General features: G+C 39.0%; 1 protein-coding gene across 9 annotated transcripts in view; it reads right to left on the bottom strand.

Annotated features, from left to right (window-relative positions):
- BRAF (B-Raf proto-oncogene, serine/threonine kinase) overlaps positions 1-21732 on the bottom strand; it is a 174596-nt gene that overhangs the window by 8049 nt on the left and 144815 nt on the right. For 5 of the 9 annotated variants that reach the window (XM_021078584.1, XM_021078587.1, XM_021078583.1 and 2 more), the window contains 3 exons: positions 19651-19782; positions 10895-11029; positions 5883-6036 (listed from right to left, as the gene is read on the bottom strand). In XM_021078584.1, the coding sequence (XP_020934243.1) occupies positions 5883-6036; positions 10895-11029; positions 19651-19782 (421 nt within the window). Of the gene's footprint in view, positions 1-384; positions 6037-6577; positions 7301-10894; positions 11030-17116; positions 17203-19650; positions 19783-21732 lie in introns of those variants that run through there. The other 4 variants (XR_002340234.1, XM_021078585.1, XM_021078586.1 and 1 more) reach the window with 3 other exon arrangements.

Here is a 21732-nt window from a genome sequence, read left to right as displayed (position 1 = left end):
TAATATGAGCGACCATTTGAAGGTCTGCTATAGTATACCAGACGCCTCACTAAATACTTTATATGCACTTGCATCTGATCCTCACAGTCACTCAATGAGGTAGGGGCTATCACTTCTCTTCATTTTAGAGAGACACAAGCTGGGCTTTAAAGTGGTTAAGCAACTTGCCCAAAATCTCAGTTAGAAAATGGCAGAGCTGGGATGCAAAGCCAGGTCTGACTCCAAACGTGTAACAAACAACAGGCCCCAAATCATTTTCAGTAATTACTAATTTGTTTTCCCATTCCGAATACAACTACTAACTGAACTGCAGATAGTGATACTGTATCTTTCCATCTAAGGATTCCTCTTATTTTTTATTTATTTAGTTATTTATTTTTTGTCTTTTTGCTATTTCTGGGGCCACTCCCGCGCGGCATATGGAGGTTCCCAGGCTAGGGGTTGAATCGGAGCTGTAGCTGCCGGCCTACGCCAGAGCCACAGCAACGTGGGATCCAAGCCGCGTCTGCAACCTACACCACAGCTCACGGCAACGCCGGATCCTTAACCCACTGAGCAAGGGCAGGGACCGAACCCACAACCTCATGGTTCCTAGTCGGATTCATTAACCACTGCGCCACGACAGGAACTCCAAGGATTCCTTTTAACAAACAATTAATCAAGGTATTGTGACTCAAAAGATCAAGGAGGGTATTACCTCATACTTAAAAGCACAGGGGAGTTTGGCACTGATTGGTGGGAGGGGGGGGAGCCAAATTACTAAGACCTTGGAGAGTAAAACACTTAGAGCATAACCACAGGAAGCTATTAGATTAACAGAGACTCTAGAAATATATAAACATCCTAACTACCTTTGCTTATGGTTTTAAGTTTGCTACTTTTTCCAAAAGTATTTTAATACATTTCTTTAAAGCAATTTTCAACATTCTTACAGGCAGTCGCTCTATCTAGCACAATCTACGTCTCCTTAAAGGAAGCCAATGTGAAAACAGGATTTGCTTTACAGAAATCTCTGTTAAAAACGGCTAGAATTCATCTATTAAGTGAAAGAATATCAGAAGGTGATAAACTCTAAGTCCTGTCCTATATACCATGTTAAAAATAACTAAAAAGTCTTCACACTTCCTATTCATGATTACAATTAGACACTGCATTTCACTGAAAAGTGTTCTACTCTACAAACTTACATACTAATCTCAAAAATAAAACCATACAGAACAACACCCCAAAGCACAACATCTCAACAATGACCTCCAAATCAAATAGCAATAAAACAAACACTAAAAGACCATTCTACCAGAGTCTATGGCTTCTAATGGAATTCAGTTCTTTTCATAATCAGACTTTAGGTCCAAGGGGGGGAAACAAAAAGACAAAGAGAAGTCATAGTTTAGGGATCAATAAAATAAAACTCTTTCATATATGTCCTTGAAGTCAGAGAAACTTAAGAAAAAGGCAGTGCTAACAGGCAATGGATCTGGTTTGGAAAAAAAAAAATTTTTTTTCTTACTTATTCCTTCTTGCACATCAGGAAATCTCCATGAACCTACCTTCTACCCTATTTTATTTGCAGTAAGAGAAACTCTGCTTGTGTCAAGTTCTCTGAAGTGAAACATCTAAATATTCTTTAAAAAAAACCCTCAGTATATTAATTTAATTATCAACTGAAAAACCAGAGGCCACAAAATGAAAGGAACTTCTTTAAAAGCCTCCTTTCTGATTGAGAATAACCTGAGCACTGTTTTCCCTTTGACTTTATTTAGGAACACGGTAGGGAACACAGATTCCAGACACCTCAAACATCATGCTTTGTTGACTGGAGAGCTAAGGACTTAAGATATTACTAAATAATCACCCTTAGTTCCAGAATTAAATGTATTTCAGAGGCTGTTACACATATAATTTGGTAAAGAATCCTTAAAGATAAAATGTCATGAAAAATCTCTTATTTTGTGCACAAGTAAGTGCTTATTTTAGATGTCGGGGGAGGCAGTCATTGGAAATTAGAGTCCCATTATTCTCTGTTTGCAGGGACCTTTTAGGCAGATTTCAAAAGGATGAGGAACACAGGCACACCTGACTTCTTAAAATTCTTAGAGAAATGATCACAAGGGAGATGAAATATTTAGTAAAAGTATTATAGAAATACTCAATAAACAAAGTGTTTTAGTTATGAAATACTCTTTTCATAATATTAAAAAAAATGATAGATCATTTCCTTAATTGACAGTGATCCATTTGAAAGGAAGTCCATTTAAGCTATGTGTTAAATAGTCACTTTTTTAGAAAGGATAATTTTAAATACTACTGGTTTTATATTTAAATGGCTGGTACAATACTATAATATGTAAAAATAAACCTGAATTGTTTGATTAAATGTTATGATTCCTAAACTATTTAAAATCAAGAAGAAAAAAAACTTAATTCCTCATCACTGACTAGTAAAACTTCCAAAATGTAAAACAGGAAGTTCCCTTGTAGGGGCGGTGGGTTGAGGATCTGGTGCTGTTGCAGCCGTGGCACAAGGCGGCAGGTCATAACTGTGGCAATGGTTTGATCCCCGGCCTGGAAACTTCCACATGGCACAGGTGTGGCTGAAAAAAAAAAAAAAAAAGTTTCATGAAAAAGGTTGCCTTCTGAAGAAGGAAATCAACCTTAATGAAACTATCTGAGGATGCAGGTTTTAGGAAAGAAGTAGTTGCAAGAGAATGAATGTCCTTCTGCTTCTAATCTTTAGTCAAAGAGACTAATGCTTCTTATGGTAAGGAAAATACTGTTATTCTTATTTAGAGAATTCATCTAAAACTCAGTATCAAAGCAATAACAACAACAGAAAGGGAAATTACCATATGTCATTCTAATGCTTCCTACTTCTCCAGAACCATGTTGTTGAAATATCTCACCTGCTTTATTTTTAATGTTCTTCCAATAATATTTTCAGTGGACCCAATATGGAAAGAAGCAAATTACTAAGCAACTCTTTTGAAGGCATGTCTAAATGTCTATGCGATGGTATAATGAGTTTCTGAGCAGTTCTAAGAGCTCAGCAACGCCCTTTGGCAAAGGAAGGAAAGAGCCAAATGAAGATATGGGGAGCTGGGTGGTGGCTGGTGTGGGCAGTGTTAGGGGAAAAAAAGAGAGTGAACAAAGAAAGGAAGATTAAAGTTAAGAAAGTATGCTGGGGAATTGTAACAGAGCTGTCAATAAAAAGATCCTTTGAATTCCTGTGCCTCAAAATGCCCAAACCTTCGAGCATTCCACACCCAGTCAATTTTGTAAAAACTTTGTTACACGCCCGCCATTCGATTTATGAGTCAATAAAACCCAATCTAGTAGATACAAATAATCATATCTTTAGTGTCACAGGATTAGAAATCATGCACTTTGATGTTTTTGAAGTTACATTCTTTTTTTTTTTTTTTTTTGCCTTTTCCAGGGCTGCTCCCATGGCATATGGAGGTTCCCAGCCTAGGGGTCTAATTGGAGCTGTAGCCACTGGCCTACGCCAGAACCACAGCAACGAGGGATCCAAGCCAGGTCTGCAGCCTATACCACAGCTCATGGCAATGCTGGATCCTTAACCCACTGAGCAAGGCCAGGGATCGAACCCTCAACCTCATGGTTCCTAGTCAGATTTGTTAACCACTGCGCCATGACGGGGATTCCTGAAGTTACATTCTTTTATGCCTTTCATATTCTCAAAAAAATTTTTAAAATACAAGAATGCTCTTTTTCATGAATTAATTTCTAAAACTACAAAGGGGATTATTTATCTTAAGCTACCCAAATAAAGGGCAAAAGGTTTGCCAAACTTACCACTGAATAGTTTCCCTAGATAAAATCTAGCTTTTTCAAATGAAGAAAGTATTTCAAAAATGTGTTTGTGGTACTTAATGAATAAATTACTAGTTTAAAGACTTCTTTATTTTCTTCCTTACTGGCTTCCCAGAAGGATAGCATTTATATAGATGCTGTATCCCTGACTAACCTTGAATTGTCAGCTGTGTTTAAAAGAATCACAAATCCAAAGCAAGTAAATGAAGGTGTGTTTAAGAGGCTGGCTCTGGTCCCTAGGCTGACTCTGAAGTAGACATGGCAATTTCTTTGATGACAGCAATGATGCTTCTTTTACTTCTGATTCCCAGTAAGATTTCGGTTCACAGTAAAAAAAACACTGATTACCACATTACAGTTATTTTCTACACAAGAAAGTGCAAGCATTAGAAAGCACTAAACATACTTTATACTGTGGAATAAAAAATAGTGTTCATTCATTCATAATAAGTAGAATCTTGCTGGGCAAAGAATATAAGGAGGACAGATATTTTATGAGACGCATGGATAAGGTGATTTGCTAATAGGCATCATGACAGCTAAGTACAATCTAAAGTAATAACAATGATAAAAAATTCATTAATTCTAGTTACTTGGTAATGAGCTAACTAAAAGAAAAAAAAAAAATCCTAAAAATTTTCACAGAATTCCATGAAATTTTTTGGGAGGAGAAGGCAATGCATTTGACTTCTATATGTCATGTAAGACATCTTTAATACATAAAGAAATATTAGCTAAAAACTCAAAGTTAAGCCATGTTACTCACGTCAGACATGCCACTCCTCAGCTATATCTTTGGTTACTTGCGCCCATGATTTATACAAAGAAATTTAATTTACTGCTTTAGGGGAATAAAGGATAACTATATTTTCCAAATTGTAAGAATAAGAAATAATTTTAGAAAAAATATTAAGAATAAAAATAAGCTTCTTCAATTCTAGTGACTCCTAATCAGACTTGTTCTGTTTGTCCTAGCTAATACGGTCTAACCGACTGTCAGCTCCCCACCTGCAACATATACAGGCGTAGCGCTGCTCGCGGGAGCCCCTAATGGGTGCATGACAGGTAATGGCAAAAGGCACCATAGCTAATAGCAAGGTAAACAAAACAAACTTGGAACAGGAAATAAAGCCTACAGAAGAGGTACTGCAAATTTCTTTTTTTTTTTTTCTTGTCTTTTTAGGGCCTCACCCATGGCGTATGGAGGTTTCCAGGCTAGGGGTCTAATCAGAGCTACAGCTGCCGACCTGCACCACAGCCTCAGCAACGCCACATCTGAGCCACATTCTGTAACCTACACCACAGCTCACAGCAACGCTGGATCCTTAACCCACCGAGCAAGGGCAGGGACCAAACCCGCAACCTCATGGTTCCTAGTCGGGTTCATTAACGACTGCGCCACGACGGGAACTCCCCGGTACTGTGAATTTTTAACAATGTCTGTGAATTTTAAAAACCCTTTGATGTTGAAAATTTAATGCTAAGTATATCCAGTCTTGGAGTTCCTGCTGTGGCACAGAGGGTTAAGAATCTGACTGCAGGGAGTTGCCATTGTGGCTCAGCAGTAACAAACCCGACCAGTATCCATTAGGACATGGATTCAATCCCTGGCCCTGCTCAGTAAGTTAAGGATCTGGTGTTGCCTTGAACTCTGGTGTTCAAGAGGTCACCGATGAGGCTTGGATCTGGTGTTGCCGTGGCTGTGGCTGTGGCTGTGGTGTAGGCCAGCAGTTATAGCTCCGATTCAACCCTAGCCTGGGAACTTCCATATGCCAAGGGTACAGCACTAAAAAGACAAAAAAAAAAAGATCCAACTGCAGCAGCTCGGGTCGCTGGAGAGGTGTGAGTGGCACAGTGTTGTGCCAGCTGTGGCTTGGATTCAATCTCTGTGCCATGGGTGTCGCCATAAAAATATACATGTATATCCAGTCTTTAAAAACATACACATACATAAAACAAAATATATAAGCAAATGTATTTTCACTTTTCTCGGTCCCTACCCTCCTATACTCTGTCATTCAAGTTGTTTCAGTAAACCGGAAACGCACCATATCCCCCTGCCTGGATGGGTGTTTTTGGAGAAGCACAAGCATATAGACTAAAATCCTCTGTTTGGAAGCCAGCCCGATTCAAGGAGGGTTCTGATGCACTGCGGTGAATTTTTGGCAATGAGCGGGCCAACAGCTCAATAGAGGCGAGAATCTAAAAAAAAAAAAAGAAAAAGAAAAAAGAAAGAAGAATGAAAATCTAGGTGGTGTTCATCCTTAAAATCCCCATCATACTTTATAAGAAAGCAAATGAAATCTTATATTGTTTTCAGTATTAATTATCCCAAATGCCTGGAAAAATAATAAAGGAACTGATAACTTTTCCTTAAAAAGTTTTAAGAGAAAATTACCAAACTACTTAATACAGCTTTAGTCTCTATAAACTGAATGGGAACAGTAACCCATAGTTAGCTTTTATTTTTATTTATTTATTATTATTTTTTGTCTTTTTGTCTTTTTCCAGGGCCGCACCCATGGCATATGGAGGTTCCCAGGCTAGGGGTCTAATCGGAGCTGTAGCTGCCGGCCTATGCCAGAGCCACAGCAACACAGGATCCGAGCCTCATCTGCGATCTACACCACAGCTCACAGCAACGCCAGATCCTTAACCCACTGAGCGAGGTCAGGGATCGAACCCGAAACCTCATGGTTCCTAATTGGATTCGTTAACCACTGAGCCACGACGGGAACTCCACAGTTAGCTTTTATTTATATTTTATAATTTTAGATCATTTGCCAGTCTTGGAACAGTAAATAATAAAAAATTTAAAGTCAATTATATAGTTATTTCTCACAAGCCCCTAATCCATTACATGACTTCATAAACAACCATTAGAGCAACTCATTCTTTAATGAAATTTAATAATGCAAAATGTCTTACACACAGATAATTAAAAGTAGGGCCCCGATGACCCAGAATGCTAGTGGCACAGGAGTGAGGAATGACAGGTGACAACCCATGAGTGAAAGAAAAGTCAAGGAAAACTCTACAAATAGACACCAATACACAAAATGTAGAAATTCAGCACATGTTTAAGGTACAAAGAAATAGGTTATTGCTTTTGAGGGTGTACATACATGTAAAGGGCTTGCTTGGCATAATGCCTGGCATATAGTAAGTACTCAATAAAACTTTAGCAGCCATTATTATTACTACTATGATTATATACTATATAGTGGTATTATATACATTACATACTACTAACATTATTTTTCTGAGCTACCAAGAGTTTTTTTAAAAGTTAAAACTGTAGTCTGTATAATTAGTATAAGAAGGCAAAGAAGTAAGCAATGTTACAAAATTTTTAAAATTATAAGCATAACACACAAATAAAAATTCGAATAATACAGAAAAGTATAAATCCTACCTTCCAGGGGTAACCACTGTTAAAGAGTCTATACTTTCTTCTGGACCTTTCCTATGCATAAACATGTACATATGAAAACAGGGCCCATCCCCACCCTCACCACCGTTCAAGTGGTATTACACTACCCATATTTTTCTGCATTTCTTTCTTTTCCACTAACTGGTATCCAAGCCACCTACTGAGAGATATCTTAACCTTAATGTCTTTAATTTCTCCTACAGCGAACAGTCTCACATATATCTGAATACTTGTGGAAGCAGCTTCTGTAGCATACAGCATAGATTTTTAGGAACGGAATTACCAGAGCAAAAGTGATATGCGTTTTAAGTTTACGGAGTTTACCACTTTACAAGGCTGCCAACATTGATGAAAATTTAAAAGAAAGGCTCTTCCTCATTTCCCAACACTGTTCCCAATGCGGGATTATTGTCATTCTGAGAAACAAAGTCAAAATGTATTTCACAGTTGGGGCTTTGCATTTTATTAACTGTCACTGAACATCTTGCGCTGAATTTATTCACCATTTATATTTCTTTTGTGAATCACCAGTTCTTATTCTTTGTTCATGTTCTATTGACTCCCTTTTACTTAGAGATTTGTAGAAGAGTACTCTGAATAATACAAAGTCTTTATTATATACTACATTTTTATATGATATAAAATTTATTATACGTAAACATTTTTCTCAATGTTTATCTTCCAATATTATTTTTACTACATAGAAGTTTAAAAATGTGATCCCTGTTAACCTTTTCCTTTATAACTTCTGGATTTTTGTCTCTTGCTTAGGAAAGACTTTCCTACCTTAAGGTTATAAAAATGGTTTCTTATTTTATAGTTTTGTTTTTTACATATAAATTAAAAAAAATTTTTTCTGGGGGCCACACACATAGCATGTTTAAGTTCCAAGGCCAGGGACCAAACCTGAGCCAACAGTGGTGACAATACTGAATCCTTAACCAGTCAGTCATCAGGAAACTCCTACATATAAATCTATAGTCATCTGAAATTTATGTTTATGTATGGTATAAAGACAGACCTTATAATGAAAATTTAAAAGTAATACTTAAAGGGGCAGTCTTCAATGATCTGGAATGGTCATATATGTATTTCATTTTCTGATACCATGCAAAGCATGAAATATGTTATATTAAAAATATGACCATTCTGTCCCTGTTAATACCATCTGAAAAGTGAGCCTAAGGATATATACCTGCATTATTAAGGTACAACAACCCTATTAAATAGGAAACCCTAGAAGCTGGGATGTGAAAAGAGATTATGGTGCAGAGTTCTGCTGACATTGGCCAACAATACCAGTCGTTTACTTTCACAGTCTTAAACCAGTAGTTTTCTGGGTTTAAAACAAAAATAACAACTCTTTCTCAAAGGAAATAGTGACGTAGAACTCCAATATATCTACCCAGCCATTTAGCTTCCCCACCCTGGGACAAGCACCCCCCCACCCCGCGCCCCGCGACAGTTGTTAAAAACCATAAATTCTATCATCAAATCTTTAAATGGGGAGTTCCCATTGTGGCTAAGTGGTAACGAACCTGACTAGTATCCATGAGGACACGGGTTCGATTCCTGGCCTTGCTCAATGGGTTAAGGATCTGGTGTTGCTATGAGCCGTGGTGTGGACAGCAGATGCAGCTCAGATTTGGCATTTCTGTGGCTGTGGTGCAGGGTGGCAGCTACAAGTTCTGATTCGACCCCTAACCTGGGAACTTCTATATGCCGCGAGTGCGGCCCTAAGAAAACAAAAAAGAATTTCTAGTCTTGCTTAAAAAAACAGAAAATCGGAGTTCCCGTCGTGGCGCAGTGGTTAACGAATCCGACTAGGAACCATGAGGTTGTGGGTTCAGTCTCTGCCCTTGCTCAGTGGGTTAACGATCCGGCGTTGCCGTGAGCTCTGGTGTAGGTTGCAGACACGGCTCGGATCCCAAGTTGCTGTGGCTCTGGCATAGGCTGGTGGCTACAGCTCCAATTCGACCCCTAGCCTGGGAACCTCCATATGCCGCGGAGCGGCCCAAGAAATAGCAACAACAACAACAACAACAACAAAAGAAAGAAAAAAAAAAAAAACAAAAAACAGAAAATCTTTAGATGTGAATAAAAGATTCACACATTCCTTTAACACTGACTTCTGTCTAAAAAACTCATCTAGGATTGGGTATCCGAAGGCATAAGGTTCAAAAAGGATCAAGTCAGGAATTCTGGTACCTTAGTAACTATGGGAGTCAGCATTTTCCACTTGAAAACTGTACTGTCTTACGGAGACGCCTTTACAGAGCACTATCAAGAATGTCCTCACAACGCTAAACACTGAATTTACATTACAGTATCTAGAACTGCTCCTTCAGGTTCTTAGTCCCACTTTGTCAAATTTATGAAAGATTGATTAATTTAAGCACTTTACTTTATAACATGAAAAAACAAAAAACAATGGAGAGTTTTCAAGAATCAGAGAATGGCAGACAGTACCAAGAGATGTCTTTTCTTTTTGCCCATGTGGAAATGCCTCTCAAAAATACCTATTACTAAAAGGATGCTTGGAACCTGTTTATTTTACCATCAAGAAGAACTAAAGCAGCAGTGTACAAAGCGTAGTCTATGGAAAAACTTTTCATACTATCATTAAGATTTCATTTGCCCTTTTTCCCATCCCTATTTTATAAGCATAAATGGAGCTTTCGGGAACTACATGAGATAAGACATTGCAACATAATAACTGCAAAGCAGAGAATCTAGCTATCTTTATTTTGTAGAGATCTGTAAAAAGCGTAAAACAATGCCACTTTAAAAAAAGATTTATTTTTTATGGCTGTACCTGCAATAACTGAAAGTTGCTAGGCTAGAGAATGAATCTGAGCCACAACTGTGACCTACGCTGCAGCTACACCAGTGGTGGATCCTTTAACCTACTGCGCCAGGCTGGGGACTGAGCCCACACTTCCACCGCATTCAGATTCTTAACCAAACGTACTATGGCAGGAACTCCCCAAGGTCACTTTTCTCTAATTTTTTTGGCGGGAAACATAATTACTTTTCATAAAACATTATTTAAAATGTAATGGTTTTATTATGCTTAAATAAATTTATAGATAAATATTTTAGCTAATTTTTTAATTAATTTTTTTGGCCACACCCTTGGCATGCGGAAGTTCCCGGGCCAGGGATCAAACCTGAACCACAGGAGCCACTCAAGCCACTGCAGTGACAATGTCGGATATTTAACCCACTGAGCCACATGGGAACTCCTATGAAAAATGTTTTTAAAACTCAGTTTTAATTTTTAAAATGGTAATTACTACTTACATCAACAAAAGCTCTTTGACCCGAGGTCTTTAATAATTTTTAAGTGTAGAAAAGAATTTCGAGGCCAAAAAATTTGAGAACTGCTAGACAAAAGTAAAATCTTTCTAAATATTTTGTACCTGTATCCTAAGTTTCTAGGTGTACCACTATTCAACCTTTATAAATTCAAGTGTTTACATAAAATCACGTGTTTACTTATCAGAGTCTGCACATGATCACATGGAATCCAAATTTGTGAAAACAAACCTCTGCTCTAAAAAGTACTTAAAAATCTGCATTGAAATATTCACCTCTCCTTTTAGTTAACATAAAGCTTTTTCTTACTTGGGGAAAGAGTGGTCTCTCATCTCTCTTCTTTTTTAGGCACTCTGCCATTAATCTCTTCATGGCCTTTGGACAGTTACTCCGTACCTTACTGAGATCTGGAGATAGATATCCTCGTCCCACCATAAAAATTATCTGGGGAGGGAAAAAAAGGCACATCATACAACCTTTTAGACAATTTCAAATACATATATATACTGAATTATTAAAATTCAACAAGCTGTACACTCTTGTACTTTTCTCCCCCCCCCCTTTTTAATTTAGGGCCTCACCTGTGGGAATATGGAGGTTCCCAGGCTTGGGGTCGAATTAGAGCTACAGGTGCCAGCCTACACCACAGCCACAGAAACGCCAGATTCAAGCCATGTCTGTGACCTACACCACAATTCACAGCAATGCCAGATCTTTAACTCGCTGAGTGGGGCCAGGGATCAAACCCGCATTCTCCTGGATACTAGCTGGGTTCGTAACCCACTGAGCCACAATGGGAACTCCTGACATATATTTTTTCTGTATGTACATTACACTTTAATAAAAAGCTAAAAAGCACAACGCTACTAGTATTCTGACTCCTGTGTATTACAGGGGAACTAATACTGCAAGGTGAAGTCTTATGACCCCTGGACTATCGCAAGTGTCTCCTAATTGCTTCCCATGCTTCCAGTCTCTCCTTATCCAATCCATTTTCCCACTGATGGGTAATCATTTCAAAACAAAGATCAGATCATGTCTCCTCTACTCAACCAAAAAAGTTAACCTTTTAGCAGTAGTCTCAGCATCTGAATTTTAAACTCTTGATGAGGCACCTCAGCATTACTTACACAAATGTGAGAAGCGGAGTTCCCGTCGTGGCACAGCAGAAACGAATTCAACTAGGAACCATGAGGTTCCGGGTTCGATCCCTGGCCTTGCTCAGCCATGTGCTGTGGTGCAGGTTGCAGATGCGGCTGGGATCTGGCGTTGCTATGGCTGTGGTATGGGCTGGCAGCTGTAGCTCCAATTAGACCTCTAGCCCAGGAACCTCCTATGCTGAGGGTGCAGCCTGAAAAAGTAAAAAAAAAAAAAAAAAAGGCGAGAATCAGAGCCTCCTCCAGGGGCAAGAAGATCAAGCTACCGGGAACCAAAACCTTCTGTTTAGTGAAGTAAAAGGCCTGTCTTCCCGTGTGCAGAGATTTATAATTTTTCTAATTTCTTGCTCTTCTAATTTTCTGACTTGTGATTCTTTCAAAAGTGGGCAGAGACAGATGTTAGAAGTCTTGGGATTCAGGGAGGAGAGAGGGGTTTCGATCTTAAAGGGAACAGGTTTAAGAGGGACAGGCCAGAGGCCAAGGAGGAGGGAGCCAGTAAGAGATCCCCTGTTCCAGGGCAGAACTGATGAATTTTAGGAAGTCTAGTATCCTACTTTGTTATTTCCTGTTTGGTGCTGTAACAACCCTTGTTTAACTATAAGTTGGTTGGCCTGAGCACCACCCTTCTCCTACTTGGCAGAAGGCACATCCTTTGTCTACATGGTATATAACAAGAGCACACACTGCTCCAAGGTGTCAAACTGCTGGGGGACCAAAGGGACACTTCCAAATGCTGGTGTGTAACTGCACTCTAATAAATGCGTAACAAATACCTTTGTAAGATAGTTGGTTTCCAATTCTTTCCTTTCAGCAAAACTAACTGAATTGCCAACTAATTAAAATAAAATTTAATGACAGTTATCATGTAATTTTTGTTATGTTCAGAAGTGAGTTCAGGAGTTCCTGTTGTGGTGCAGCAGAAACCAATCTGACTAGGAACCATGAGGTTGCAGGTCTGATCTCTGGCCTTGCTCAGTGGATTAAGGATCTGGCATGCTGTGAGCTGGGGTGTAGGTCGTAGACACAGCTCGGATCTGGCATTGCTGTGGCTGTGGTGTAGGCCAGCAGCTGCGAGTTCAAAAAACTGAGTAATATGTTTGGAGTAAAGAATTAATCTTGGAGTTCCCGTTGTGGCCTAGTGGGTTAAGAACCTGACTAGTATCCATGAGAATGCAAGTTCAATCCCTGACCTCACTCAGTGAGTTAAGGACCCTGCCTTGCTGCAAGCTGCAGCTCTGATTCGACCCCTAGCCTGGGAACTTCCATATGCTGCAGGGAGGCCCTAAAAAAAAAATTTAATCTTAGTCCAAAGGAGGGCTGGCCTTTGCCTTTGGCTCCTGGGAGATAATTCTAAATGCCTGGATGGTTCTGCCTAATAAGACTGTCTTTGTTTACCTGGGACCTTAGGCCATGCCAGACAGTCTATACTACCAATGCGATTTGTAAAAGGAACTTTGAGTAAGGTGATTTCCATAGAGGCTGAAAACTAAGGTCAGCAACAGAGGTGTCGGACAACTGCATCTCTGTGACTGAACCCCAATGATAACTCCAGCCTTGAGGCTCCAGTGAGTTTCCCTGGTTGGCAATACTTCCTGCACATTGTCACAAAGTACTGTCCACAATTCTAATGGAAGAGGACAACTGGAACCTCCACAGGTGAAACTCTCCCAGATTCTGCCCTATGTATTTCATCCCTTGGTTGACCTTAACCTGTATCCTTTTGTTGTAATAAACCATAACTGTATTAACAACTTTCAGTGAGTTCTAAGATTTAATGACTTACTGAACCTGAGGGTGCTCTTGGGGACTACTGAACTCTGCATATAGTTATAAAACTCCTGACTTTGTCAACTTATTTATCTGAACATTTCTCAGCACTTCTTTAAAAATAAAACAAGGAAAAGGATGGATGCTAAGCTGCAGCTTATTCTACCAGAAGTCATATTTACCCACAAATATATAAATGAATTGAAAAGCCCCATGTTATTCATTAAGATACGCATTTTGAATAAATTTTAAGTGTTTCTACATATCAAAATATATTGCTATTTTCATCAGTTACATATTAATTATTAATAGCATAATTCAGAATTAAAAAAAAAATCAACATTCAGGGCCTAAAGTCACTAGAAAAAAAATTTTTTTTTTGTCTCTTCGTCCTGTTAGGGCTGCACCCACGGCATATGGAGATTCCCAGGCTAGGGGTTCAAACAGAGCTGTAGCCACCTGCCTATGCCAGAGCCACAGCAACGCGGGATCCAAACCGCGTCTGCGACCTACATCACAGCTCATGGCAACACTGGATCCTTCACCCACTGAGCAAGGCCAGGGATGGAACCCGCAACCTCATGGTTCCTAGTCGGATTCATTAACCAATGAGCCACGACGGGAACTCCTAGAATAAAATTTTAATTATAAATTTAAATACATATTTTTTGTTGCAGAGATTGGAGTGATCGAAAAAAAAGGCTTTAAAGCATAAAAATATGTTGCATTAGGAAAAAAATTCTGTGGAGGAAGTAGAATAAAAATAATTTGAAGACCAAAAAAGGAATCATGTAAAACTTCTAGAAATTAATGAAGTTTTATAAACAAGCAATGACAGTAGGTATCAAATCAGTATGTCTTTTAGATTTTATTTGGTATATTTAAAAGAAGGATCGAATGGCTTTCTTTGAAATGTCAATATAATACACCAGAGATTACGTTCTTCGCAATTATTTAAACTTAAAGAGAAGGTCTTTCCTGGATGTATTTTATGAATAGAAAATTCAAGCGGCACTTATACTACAAAATCAATATAGCTCAGCTTGAAATTCTGGGACTCCTCTGTATTACTGGGGCACATGGCTGCTCATTCTCAGCATCACCTCCTGCATGGCCTTAACAGAACTGTAAACTCCACTGAGAGCACAGCCTGGGTTTTATTTATTTCAGCATCCCTCTGTATCCCACAGTGCTGTTCATACAGTAGGTATCAAAATGTTTTTTGTTAAATTAATTTGCACGTTGATAAGATACTGGCACTTATTACCATTTCCTATCTCTTGAAATCTTGTACTTAGAAACCAGCCACCAAGCTTCCTGGGAAGAAGCCCTCACAGAGAGATCCATGTCAAGAAGAACTGAGGGCCCTAGCCCTTGTCCTGACTGAGCTTTGAGCTGATAGCTAATACCAACTTGTCAGGTATATAAATAAAACCAGTGAATCTAACAGCCAATACCATGTGAAACAGAGATAAACCCTCCTCATGGAGAGAAGCCCAAAATGCAGATTCATAATTTAAGCCACTATGTTTTAGGAGGTTTTTTTACATAGCAATAGTAACTGGAATTTGGAGCTCCCGTTGTGGCTCAGTGGTTAACGAATCCGACTAGGAACCATGAGGTTGCGGGTTCTATCCCTGGCCTCGCTCAGTGGGTTAAGAATCTGGTGTTGCTGTGAGCTGTGGTGTAGGTCACAGACGCAGCCTGGATCCCACGTTACTATGGCTCTGGGGCAGGCTGGCAGCTACAGCTCGGATTAGACACCTAGCCTGGGAATCTCCACAAGCCGTGGGTGCAGCCATAGAAAAGACAAAACAAACAAAAACAAAAACAAAAAACTGGGAGTTCCAGTCCGTGGCACAGTGATTAACGAATCCGACTAGGAACCATGAGGTTGCGGTTCGATCCCTGCCCTTGCTCAGTGAGTTAACGATCTGGCATTGCCGTGAGCTGTGGCGTAGGCTGCAGATGTGGCTCGGATCCTGCGTTGCTGTGGCTCTGGCATAGGCTGGCGGCTACAGCTCCGATTCTACCCCTAGCCTGGGAACCTCCATATGCTGTGGGAGCGGCCCAAGAAATGGCAAAAAGACAAAACAAAACAAAGCAAAAACAACCAAAAAACAAAAAACTGGAATTCACATGAAAAAATGTTATCTTCTATTTTCTTCTAAGATGACACAAAACTTCCGCTCCAAGAAAAGCAAGCCATGAAGGTTGACAGTCAATATATCTAGTTTTTTTTTTGGCTTTTGGCTTTTGGCTTTTTAGGGCTGCACCCTTGGCACGTGGAGGTTCCCAGGCTAGGGGTGCAATCAGAGCTGTAGCCGCTGGCCTACACCACAGCCACAGCAACTCAGGATCCGAGCCGCATCTGAGACCTATACCATAGCTCATGGTAACGCCAGATCCTTAACCCACTGAGCAAAGCCAGGGATCAAACCCGCAACCTCATGGTTCCTAGTTGGATTAGTTAACCACTGAGCCACGATGGGAACTCCTAATTGAGCACATTATTAATATTAATCCCAATTTGGCAGAGAAGCTGCACTGAAAGAGGGAAGAATAGAGTGACTAGAGAGCAAAACATGATGATGAAGATGGGAACAAAATGACAAAGCAGTTTCTTAAGACTTGGCACTAGGGTAAGTGAAGTGAAAAGGCATGCTATTCTGCAAAGTAACACAGCGATGGTCAGTCCTCAAGAATTAAGACTTGTTTTACAAAAGAATCTGATCTTTTGTAACTGTAAGGAATTCTTTAGCCCAATCTCTCTCTCTCTTTTTTTTTTTTTTTTTTTTTTTTTTTGCTTTTTAGGGTTGAGCTCGAGGCACATGTAAGTTCCCAGGCTAGGGGCTGAATCGGCGCTGTAGCTGCTGGCCTTACGCCACAGCCACAACAACACGGGATCTGAGTTGCATCTGTGACCTACACCACTGCTCACAGTAGCGCTGAATCCTTAACCCACAGAGTGAGGCCAGGGATGGTCCTCACGGATACTAGTCAGGTTCATTATCAGTCAGCCATAATGGAAACTCCTCAATCTCTTATTTTTAACAACTGAAAAACAAAAAGATAGAGAGGTACAGTGATGAGGTCATGCAGGTTGTGAGTCCAAGGTCTGCCACTGCATTACCTTGCTTACCAGAGCCCTGTTTTGAATTTACAGGCAAAACCCTGCCACCTCAGATTATGGGGTTGAGAGTGTAGGGGAATGGTTCTAAATTATGAAGAAGCAGTTATCCCATCTCCCATGAAAAAAAAAGAACATTCCTAGATTTTCAGACAGAAGTCCAATTTGAGAGCCATGGAGATCAAAGTATGAGAGAAAGAGAAAGAGAAAGAAAAATCAAGTCAAGGAGATGAATGGAACAATACCCAGGGTGACTGCACTGAGGATGACAAGAGTTATTGATACAAGAGGCAGTTTCATGGATAGTGCCACTTGGAGAAAGCAGACTAGAAGGAAAATGAAACAGAATGGGGATAATGGGAAGAGTATGTAATTCTTTTATCTTCTTTTTCTTCATCAAATAGTTGGTTTTAGACTGGCAAATTCCAGAAGATTCTACCTATACTACCAGAAAGAATTAACTGGTAAAGGCCTTACCCTTCTGTTGGTCACTCATTTACTTCTCTCATGGAGAGTAAGCCCTTGCCACATCATTTATTACACTCCCATGGAGGACAAAGCACCTAAAATGCCAAGAAGTGGATGAGTGCAGAACTCTGGGATGCTTTTTCCATATTTTGGAGATAGTACTACTTCTTTCCGTAATATTATTTTATTGAAATAAACTTATTCACTGACAAAGGCATTTCATCCAGTTCTTAGGTTCATAAATTTTTATTATTTATAGTCTCTATGATAAATCAACGAAAACTAGGCTAAAATTCCCTCTTAATTTCTCTCGAAAAATGTGCACAGGAAAACTGAACCTGGCACAGGGTATTATGCTGTATGGTTGAGTTAATAAGACCATAAAAGGCAGAGCACTTGAAGCTGGGAACTAGAGATGACCTTGCTGCTCAGACCGCCTCTATCCAATTAGTCATCTCAGTGACCTAGAAGCTGTCACAAGTACAGTAAGAGCAATGTTTCCATTATATTCTTTCTTTCTTTCTTTGGTCTTTTCAGGGCCGCACCTGTGGGATATGGAGGTTCCCAGGCTAGGGGCTGAATCAGAGCTGTAGCCGCTGGACTGCCACAGCCACAGCAATGTGGGATCCAAGCCATATCTGTGACCTACACCATAGCTCATGGCGCAATTATGTTTTTTAACCACCATTTTGGTCTATCCTGAATCTAAGTTTCATGGAGGCTTAAAATAGCAGATCATCCGAAGCCAGATCACAGATTTCTTTTTAACATTTAAAGCTAAGATTCAACATTGTAAAGCTATGACATAGTTAGAAAGATCAAACAGCAACTAAAAAATTAGTTTTGTGTTGACTTAGAGAGAAATGCAGTGATTAAACATTTTTGCAGACTAGAGAATCAAGACCACTGGTGGGTAAGGGCCAGATGGTGATTCAATAAAGTACATATGGCCAGTGTTAAAAGCCTAGGTGAATTTAACACGGCTGGGAGAGAAAAGGCAACATGACAACTTAGATTACTTCTCTGATATACTATGATAGTTACAAATTCTTAGCGAAAAAACTACTCAGAGCTATCACCAAAAAATTCAGAGTTCAACTGCTGACCAAAACACTACTACATGAAGTAATACATTTATACATAAAAACTATCATTTCAGTGGGTTGTGAGTTTATTCTAAAACACCTAAAACATTCCCAATTTTAAAAGATTCTATTTTTTTTTCTTTTTTACATCACACCTATGGCATATGGAATTTCCCAGGCTAGGGGATGAACTGGAGCTGCAGCTGTCAGTCTACACCACAGCCACAGCAACACCAGATCTGAGCCACATTTGCAACCCATGCTGCAGCAATGCAGGATCCTTAACCCACTGAGCGAGGCCAAGGATCAAACCCACATCCTCATGGACTACACTGGGTTTTTAACCCGCCGAGCCACAACAGGAACTCCTAAAAAATTCCTTATATGAGTGATTCTCAACTCTGGTATGTATCAGAAACAGCTGGCAAACTTCGTAAAAATGCAGCTGCTTGGACCCCACCCATTGAACCAGAGTCTGCTCCAGCATCTCTGTTTTTTAGCAAATCACCCAGGTGATTCACATTCAAATCACAGTATAATGTATAAATATTAATTAATCACAGTTTACGTGGTCTACCGTTGTTTTCTCATATAGTAACTGCTGCAATCTCTTTGTCCACAAACACGTACGCACACACACACACAAACACGTAGACACGTATACACTTTTAAAAGGTTGAGTTATACAAGGTAATTTCAGTAAAGACAATTCTTTTTTCTTGGCCAGTGTTAAAAGCCTAGGTGAATTTAACACGGCTGGGAGAGAAAAGGGAAAGAGCTGCAAGAGGCTATGTTGATACTTCGGAAGCTAAGGAACAGAGAAAAGGAATTTAAGAGAGAGATTAAACAATTCCCTCCTACTTGAGTTCTCATCATAGAAAAATGAAAGCATGATGTAGCAGTTCTTCCATTTACCTAGTTTTAAAAATTAAAAAAGTATGAAGACTTAATAATTTTAAAAGTATTTGATATAAAGAAGTTCATAGCTACTCTGTACCTGCTCAGATAGCACAGAGATAGAGTAAAAAGTAAAAGCCCAGATGCTGCAGTGGCAGAGCTCATTCTTCTAACTGTGCCATGGTCAAGAGATAAGAGGTATATCCGTTATTATATTCCCTAATCTCTAATCAGAAGATCAGATGTTCAGGAACCTCTAGTTAGACACATGATATTTTTCTTCTTTTTGTTTTTTTACATTATTGAAAGCTTTTTATTTATTTATATTTATTAGAGTATATAGTTGGTATACAACGCTGTGCCAGTGAAGCATGATGTTTCAAGGAAAGGCCTTACGTGCTATTACACTGCCAAAAGTATACAAAAGGTCTCTAAAACTGGTAACAAAGATTAAGAGATTCATCCTTCATTCTTACCCAGGATCCAATACTTCTTTTCTACCATGAATTAGAGCCTTTCTACAAATAGCAAAATGAACCCTAAGAGATGGTAAATATTTACCTGGTCCCTGTTGTTGATGTTTGAATAAGGTAACTGTCCAGTCATCAATTCATACAGAACAATACCAAAAGCATATACGTCTGACTGAAAGCTATACGGGTTTTTGTCTTGCATTCTGATTACTTCTGGCGCCTGGTAGAAAATAAAAAGAAAAAGATATTCTTGTTCATTTTTCATGTCATCTTAATAAAGACTGAAAACCAAACCTGTTATAAATCCCAGAACAATAATTTTTTATCATTAAATAACCTAATATATAATCAATTCTCTTATTAATGACCAAAGAAATAAAATCAATTATGAAAGATACAGGAAAAAATGCTCTGTAAACTCTCAGAGAGGCAGTATTAGCTGAAATTCTATATACATTATTCAGATTTTATAATTTTAATAGCTACCCTCTTTCTGCACAAAATACCATCACTGCTATTTAAATTCTTCCCATGACTTTACCCCCTCAAAAATGAGTTCCCACTTCCCGTTCCTAACACAGGAAAGAAATACTATAGACTTGTAGTTATGAGATGTTTGGGAGTAGCATAACTACTACGGCAACTGCCTCAGAATTTAAGTTTTCCATTGGTACAAATGATTCTCTTTATCTCAAGGCACCTTAGATAATAATGGTAGAAGTTCAAGACTGATAAACTCAAACCCCTTTCTTGCTTCCAAAAACAGTACAAGGATGCCATGGATGCTTTATAAACAATAAACAATAATACACAGTGGGTAGATTTAGTAGAAAATGGTATAAAGAACCTTTTGGCTGCTGGTTCTTGAGCAAAGATACAGACCTAGTCATGTTTGCTACATTTTTACATATATCAGTCACTATATCCTACAACTAGATTTCTTATTAGCTGTTTACATGAAATACAATAAAGGGTTGATTAAACATTAGCTTAAAGGAGTTCTTTCACCTTGCTGTACTGCTTGATTTGGAAGGAATTAGAGGAACTGCAAGGTATTAATAAAAACTTGTGAAAACATTAATTTGATACCAAAACCAGGACTAACTGCAAAAATGGCTGAAAGACCTGGGACAAGATGCCTGGTAACTAGTCAGGGTGAGGCAGGTCAGACTATCTCACAAGTCAGCCAATAACAGCACTCAGCCTCACTTTTGTTTTGCAAAACAGAATCACCTGTGCAGCCTTTAACCTCTCAACATCCAGACTACATTCTAGCCCAACAATGTAACACTGGAGTCTGGGGATGGGACTCAAATAGAGCTCCCCAGATGACTTTAATGTCCACCCAAGGTTGACACTGATGGAAGATGCAGGGGGAGATCTAGGTGAGAGTGAAAGGATGCGGGGAGGGGTGAAGGAGAAGGTTGTATCCATTTGCTTTTGTTATATGTTTTATTGGTAATTACTTTTAAACCACATACAACTGTGAGGTAGTGAACAAGCAAGAATAATGAGAGGCTGGTTATGATCGACATAACTTTCAAAGCCAGAACACAATCTCTGTGAGGGACAGTTGAAGAACTGTCTTATTCATTTATTTTTTATTAAAGTATAGTTGGTTTACAATGTTGTACCAATTTCTGCTATACAGCAAAGTGACTCAGTCACCCATATAAACACTTTCTTTTTCTCATATTATCTTCCATTATGTTCTATCCCAAGAGATTGGATATAGTTCCCTGTGCTATACAGAACTGCCTATTTATTCATTTATTTAGTCTTTTTAGTGCCGCACTTGCAGCGTATGGAGGTTCCCAGGCTAGGGGTCAAATTGGAACTGAGGCCACTGGGCTATGCCGCAGCCACAGCAACAGAACTGCTTTTTAAAAACTTAGTTTTATCTCATTATTGTTGGTAGATGGTTTGATGAAAAGTTGTATGTGGTCTATTTATAAGAAATGCATGATTTAACCTCAATTAATTAGTAATTTGTAAAAATTTTCACTAAAGTTTCCTTCAAGATATAAATAAAACAAGATGGAGAATACTACTATAAATAAATCAGTGAATTGCATACCCTTTGTTTCTGACCAAACTCTTCTAGTCTTTAGATATTCCATAAGGCAACATCAACCCAAAGGATTTATTCAGCAATTAAGTGTACTACTGG

Source organism: Sus scrofa, chromosome 18 (genome assembly GCF_000003025.6).
Source record: "Sus scrofa isolate TJ Tabasco breed Duroc chromosome 18, Sscrofa11.1, whole genome shotgun sequence".
Taxonomy (NCBI): Eukaryota; Metazoa; Chordata; class Mammalia; order Artiodactyla; family Suidae; genus Sus; species Sus scrofa.
This window is presented reverse-complemented; position numbering and strand designations above follow the sequence as displayed.